This window comes from Mastomys coucha, unplaced genomic scaffold (genome assembly GCF_008632895.1).
Source record: "Mastomys coucha isolate ucsf_1 unplaced genomic scaffold, UCSF_Mcou_1 pScaffold20, whole genome shotgun sequence".
Classification (NCBI taxonomy): domain Eukaryota; kingdom Metazoa; phylum Chordata; class Mammalia; order Rodentia; family Muridae; genus Mastomys; species Mastomys coucha.
Window position 1 is genome coordinate 113,601,578 of NW_022196903.1, and position 6,654 is coordinate 113,608,231.

The following is a 6,654-nucleotide window of genomic DNA, read 5'->3' on the forward strand; positions in this document are numbered from 1 at the left end:
GAGCTTTCTGAACCATCTCTTAGTACATTTAATCTCTTAGCATTGATTACTATGTCTTCCATTTGCCTTTTACTCTAAATGAGTTTCCTTGGAAATTTCATGGCTTTATTTACCATCTTTGTATATATTTATGTAGCTTTTCTTTCTTTTTTTTTTTTTTTTAAAGATGGGGGTCTCACCATGTAGCTCTGGCTGTCCTGGAACTTTCTATGTAGACCAGGCTGGCCTTGAGCTCACAGAGATCCACCAGGTGCTGGTATTAAAGGCTTACATCACCACAGTATCCTAACTCATAAAATGGATAACAAGTTTCTTTGGTAAATGCCTTCTGTTTGTTTGTGTTTTAGCTAATGCCATTGAATTTTCTCACATGCTTCCTAACATGGAATGGAATTCATGATAAGGCAGTGGCACTCCTTTAAAGCTCCCCCTGCTTTCCACAGTGGATGTGTGAAGCTCAAAATCCTATGTGTTAACTGCCCACACTCCATCTGTTCCTGCACCTACCATACTATCTCCAATCTCAAGATGAAATTGCCAACTAAACAGATTTTTTTCCATACTTTTTTTCACTTTCTTTCATTAGATAATGTACTTGTTTAGAGCCTTGGTTAAAGCACTTTCAAGTCTCTAGGCAGACTTATATTGCCTGTGGCTATGAGCCTAAAATAATTTGTTCATAGTGTTCAGTACCAGTGTGATTCTTGGATTTTGATAAATGAGAATAAGGTCTTTGTTTTGTTCATCAGTGAATGGTCAGCATAAGTGAGTTTCTGTTCTGTCACTCCTGTGTTGCTAGCCATGCCTACCTTTGATCATTGCATGTATTTTAGAGAGGTAGAGTAGAGGTAGTCTAGGAGTAAGTAGTAAAAGGAGCTTGGAGCCAAGACTCATTCTGAATCGGTCCATCAGGTCTGCCATGTACTACATTCAGTTAGTTTATGAGAAATAAGATAGTTTTCTTGTCTGTAAAATAGAAATAAAGATGGCAGCTGCTTTGCTTGCCTTGTGGGAGTGTGAAAAGAATTAAGTGAGCTCATGAATATGAGTTTCTTACACGTTGGAAAATGCTATTTTAATTCTTTTAGTAATTGGACTTTTACATAGTATCTTACTGTTTTATTGTTCATTTAGACCACGGCACAGTATGGCAAATTTAGAAAATATTGTGAATGAAGCCAAGAACATTCCAGCCTTTCTACCCAATGTGTTGTCCTTAAAAGAAGCCTTACAAAAGGCTCGTGAGTGGACAGCTAAAGTGGAAGCTATTCAGGTAAAGAGACATTCAGATTAGCGTATCTATCAGGTAATACCTTCTCATAAACAAATTATATAAACCTTACTTCATTACAATATGCATAATAAAGTAATAGTTCATATATCCTTTCCTCTGATTTTAAAATTCAGAATAAATACTAAATATTTAAAAGTTACTAGTTTTGATTAGGAAAGTTGATAAAGTTAGCTAATCAACTTTTCAGAGAAAGGAGCAGTTATATTTTATGACTATAAATTATTTCACAGTTTTTACTCTTTTATGGGGGGGGCTGTTGTTTTTTTGAGACAGGGTCTCACTGTGAAGTCCTGATTGGTCTGAAACTCAGAATAGAGTTGTATTACATTCAATTAGTTTATGAAAAATAAATAGTTTTCTTGTCTGTAAAATAGAAATTAAGATGGTGGCTGCTTTGTTTGCCTTCTGGGAGTGTGATAAGAATTAAGTGAGCTCATGAATATGAGTTTCTTACACATTGGAAACTGGCCTGGACTTACTTCATAGAGCAGCCTGGCCTCCAATTCAGAGGTCTGCTTGCTTCTGCTACCTTAGTGCTGGGCTTAAAGTCATGTACCACCACTTCTGACTTACCTCCCTTACCTCCTTGATGATTTTTAAGGACTGTCTGTCAGTCCTTCCCTTTGGTAAAATACTGACTTGGAGGCACTGAGTGAGTAGGTTATTTTACTAGGACAGCTCTTCGGGTTATATGACTTCTAGGTTTACCTAGAAGGTAATCTGTAGTCAAGGGAAAATATTATTTGTTAGCCCTTTTGATATCTGAGCATTTTTTGTTTCTTTAAGCTAGCTCTTCTTATCCTGCTACCTTAGTGATTTTTGCCATTAGTGTTTCATAATTACACAATATCTTATTTTAAAATCATTGTTTAATTGTATGTATTTATGCCTGAATACATGTTTGTGTACCACATTTATGCAGAAGCCCAGAAAAACTAAAAGAGGGTTTTGGATTTCCTGGAACTGGAGTTACATGCTGTAATAAGACGTCATGTGAGTGTTGGGAACTGAACCTGCGTTTTATACATGAACAAAAACTTCTTAACCACTAAGCCATTTCCCTAGTCCCGTCTCTATATTATTATTGTAAAGAATTGATAGGGTTAATTGTTTTTTTTTCTTTCTTTCTTCCTTTTTTATTTTTTATTTTTTTGGTTTTTCAAGTCAAGGTTTCTCTGTGTAGCCTTGGCTGTCCTGGAACTCACTCTGTTGACCAGGCTGGCCTTGAACTCAAAAATCTGCCTGCCTCTAATTGATTATTTTTTAAAACTGTTTCATATAGCCTAAACTGGCTTCAAGTTGTATAGCTAAAGACGGCCTTGAACTCTGAATTTATCTCCTATCTTCTGAGTGCTGGGATTATATGCATACACCAGCAAAAATTCATAGATTTGTCTTTATTTTCCAAGACGTGTCAGCGTATCTTTCAAAGTAAAATTTCAAGTAACCATTACCAGTTATTACATGGGAAATAACCTTTTCCTAGAATGTAGTTTAATGGTTCTAAAAACAGAAGTGATTTCATAACATGGAAATAATGAAACACCATGTGTTTAGGAGGAAAGTAATCATTCATGACTTTGATTGTATAGCAGAGCAGGAGTGGTTATCCAGTCTCAGATACTATTTTTAATCTTATGTCCATAGAAAATTAAATTTGGGGGCTGGCGAGATGGCTCAGCGGGTAAGAGCACTGACTGCTCTTCCGAAGGTCCTGAGTTCAGATCCCAGCAACCACATGGTGGCTCACAACCACCCGTAATGAGATCTGACACCCTCTTCTGGTGTCTCTGAAGACAGCTACAGTATATTATGCCAGAGCCAGCAGGGCTAGCAGTGAGTTCAGTTCCCAGCAGCCACACACATGATAGCTCACGGCCATCTGTACAGCTACAGTGTACTCATATAAATAAAATAAATCTTTAAAAAAGAAAAGAAAAGTAAATTTGGGGTTGTAATGGTAAAATAGATTTCTATACTGCAAAAGAGATTCTTTCATTGTCCTCTATGATATTCTTCTTTATGGGGGCTGAAGCAATGCTCAGAGGTTAAGAGGATTTACTGCTTTTTTGAAAGACTTGGGTTCAGTTTCCAGCACTTACATGGCAACCCACAACATCTGTAACTCCAGTTCCAGGGGACCCAACACCTCCACCCTCTGTAGGCACTATACATGCTACACATACATATTGGCAAGGCAGTCTCATAAAATCTTTAAAAAAATATTTACTTGCTTCTAGTAGCATTCTTCATTTCCAGCTTCATTTATATATTTCTGTTCTTCAGCTTGTCCTTTGAAGTATTTTTATCTTACTGTTTCTCTTATTAATTATTAAAAGAAAAATGTTGGTAATTCATTAAAAAATGAATTTCTGGCTGGGTGATAGTGGCACACATCTTTAGACCCAGCATTTGGGAGGCAGAAGCAGGTGGATCTCTGAGTCCAAGGCCAGCGTTGGATATAGACCTAATTCCAGGACCATCAAGGCTATGTAAAGAAACCATGTCTTTAAAAAAACAAAACAAAACAAGGGGCTTGAGAGATTTCTCAGTGGTTAAGAGCCCTGACTGCTCTTCCAGAGGTCCTGAGTTCAATTCCCAGCAACCACATGTTTTTAGCTCACAACCATCTGTAATGGAATCTGATGCCTTCTTCTGGTGTGCAGGCATATACGCAGGGAGAACATTGTATACATAGTAAATAAATAAATCTTTAAAAAACAAAAAGTTCATTCCTTGGGAGGCAGAAGCAAGTGGATATCTATGAGTATGAGGCCAGCCTAGCCTACACTGTCTGAAAATTAAATTAAATTAATTTTAACTAACCTTTTCTGTAGAAAATTTGAAGTTTAAATTCATTAAAGAGACTCAATTACTTTATTTAAAACATAATTACTTTATTTACTCAATTACTTTATTTAAAACAGAAATTAACATGAATACTAAAGATGTCCCTTAGTAGGACTACTACCTGCCTAGTCTACAAGGCATAGGTTCCATTCCCTTTTTTGAATTTAATAAAAAAAGAAAGAAAACATTAAGTTTCTCCATGTATATATGTATGTATGTATGTGTATGTATGTATATATATATATGTGTGTATATATATATATATATACACACACACACATATACTCCATATATATGTTTTTCTCTGTGTAGCCCTGGCTATCCTGGAACTCAGGCTAGCCTTGAACTCAGAAATCTGCCTGCCTCTGAATTCCAAGTGCTGGGATTAAAGGCGTGCACCACCACTGCCTGGCTTCCTCCAAATATTTTGCCAGACTCCATGAAAGAATTAAAATTGTATGGATCTACTTTTTCTTTTTCCAGAGCGGCAACAACTATGCTTACTTGGAACAGCTTGAGAGCTTATCTGCTAAAGGACGCCCTATCCCTGTGCGTCTTGATGCCTTGCCTCAAGTGGAATCACAAGTGGCAGCAGCACGGGCCTGGCGGGAACGGACTGGGCGAACCTTCCTTAAGAAGAATTCCAGCCATACATTGTTACAGGTGAAGAAGAATTCATGTGTGTGCTCCAGCAGTCTCACAGTAGCCCATAAGCCACTCCTGGTAGAGGTGTTAGTGAAGGAGTCTTTTTGGTTAACTTAGTCTTCACTATAATTTCTGTTAGCTAGTATCAGATTCAAACTAGGAGTCTTTGGCAAACTTTTTTTTATTAATCTATGCTGTATCCATGAAAAGCAGCCAGCATATATCTAATCCTCTGCTGAAGAAACTTATCCCTCAGAGACAAATTTAATTCTTTTTATCTTGAACAGTTGAACATCTTTAACTGTAGTTAGTTAAAGAGGATAGATACTTTGGAATTTCAGCTTTTGTCCTTTGACAAGTTGTCCCTGTCTGAATCTGTTTTTCTTATCAACAAAATCCAGGAAGTAGTAACTGCTGTATACAAATGTGAAAATTAGTTAGCATACCTGTGGTGTGGTGGCTGAGGGAAAAGGGAGAAGGATCACCAGAAATGATAGGACAGGCAGGGATGCAGAGTAAGGTCTTCCTCTTAACCATTAAAGGTAAATGAGTAGGCGCCTGGGACATGGAGAGTGCTCCATTCATGGGGGTTTTTACTCTCAAGGGTTTGAATTTTTAAACTAGAGTTTATTTTTAAATATTTTTAAAATTTTGCAGGTTCTAAGTCCACGAACTGACATTGGTGTATATGGGAGTGGTAAAAACAGGAGGAAAAAAGTAAAAGAAATAATAGAAAAAGAAAAGGAGAAGGACCTAGACCTTGAGCCTTTGAGTGACTTAGAAGAAGGACTGGAGGAGTCAAGAGATACAGCCATGGTGGTAAGGATCCAAGGGACAGACCTTGAGTTTGCTCTCTTAATGAAAAATTTTATGAAGATGTTAGCAGGTTCTTAACTATTTATTTACCTATCTTGTATGTATGTTGTGCACACGCGCCTGCATGCATGTCATAGTGTAAGAAGTTTGCAGGGTTTTTTCCCCCCACTTTTTTCTGTCTTCCTCCGCCCCCCTTTTTTTTTTCTGCTTGAAACCTAGGACCTCACGTATGATTGGATGATATCTCACTGAGTTATATCTCAAGCTCCACATTTATTCATTATTGTTCTTATAATACAAAATATTCCATCGAAGCAGTCCGTATTTTATTGCATAGTTTTCTTTGTTTTTGTGCTTCGAATTAAATGTAGGTCTCTTGACTGACTACTAGAGTGCTCTACTGCTGTGCTCTACCCCTTCATTTAGTTTTAAATATTTTGCTTGTTCCTAAACCTTTTCTGTTATAGGTAAAAAAGTGAATTTCTTTGTAGACCTCCTCTTCTTTGAATCTCAGATATTTATCATTTTTTGTGGTAAGAATATCCATAGTCGGGCCAGGCAGTGGTGGCGCACGCCTTTAATCCCAGAATTTAAGGGCAGAGGCAGGTGGATTTCTGAGTTTGAGGACAGCCAGGGCTATACAGAGAAATCCTGTCTCAAAAAACCAAAATAAAGAAAGAATATCCAAAGTCGTGTTTTTGGTGATCTTGAAATAATATCTTACATTATTACTATATGGATAAAAGCTACTCTTAAATGTACTTTTTAAAAAAATATATTTATTTATTAAATTTTATGTGTGTGAATACAGTGTAGCTGTCTTAAGACATACCAGGAGAGGAGGGCATCAGATCCCATTACAGATAGTTTTGAATTGAACCTCTGGAAGAACAGTCAGTGCTCTTTAACCACTGAGCCATCTCTCCAGCCCTTTAAATGTACTTTTAAAATTAGATCCTTTTTTTCCCCTTTAAAGAACAGCTTTAATTTCTAAGAAAACTAAATGAAAGGCACAGGTATTTTCCATGATTTCTTTTTTTGTTGTTTTT

General features: G+C 36.9%; 1 protein-coding gene across 1 annotated transcript in view; it reads left to right on the forward strand.

Moving 5' to 3' along the window:
* The window catches only part of Kdm5a (lysine demethylase 5A), a 71,068-nt gene that overhangs the window by 46,298 nt on the left and 18,116 nt on the right, over positions 1 to 6,654 (forward strand). The window contains exons 20-22 of the mRNA XM_031383220.1: positions 1,135 to 1,273; positions 4,628 to 4,807; positions 5,447 to 5,608. Of these exons, the coding sequence (XP_031239080.1) occupies positions 1,135 to 1,273; positions 4,628 to 4,807; positions 5,447 to 5,608 (481 nt within the window). The remainder of the gene's footprint in view (positions 1 to 1,134; positions 1,274 to 4,627; positions 4,808 to 5,446; positions 5,609 to 6,654) is intronic.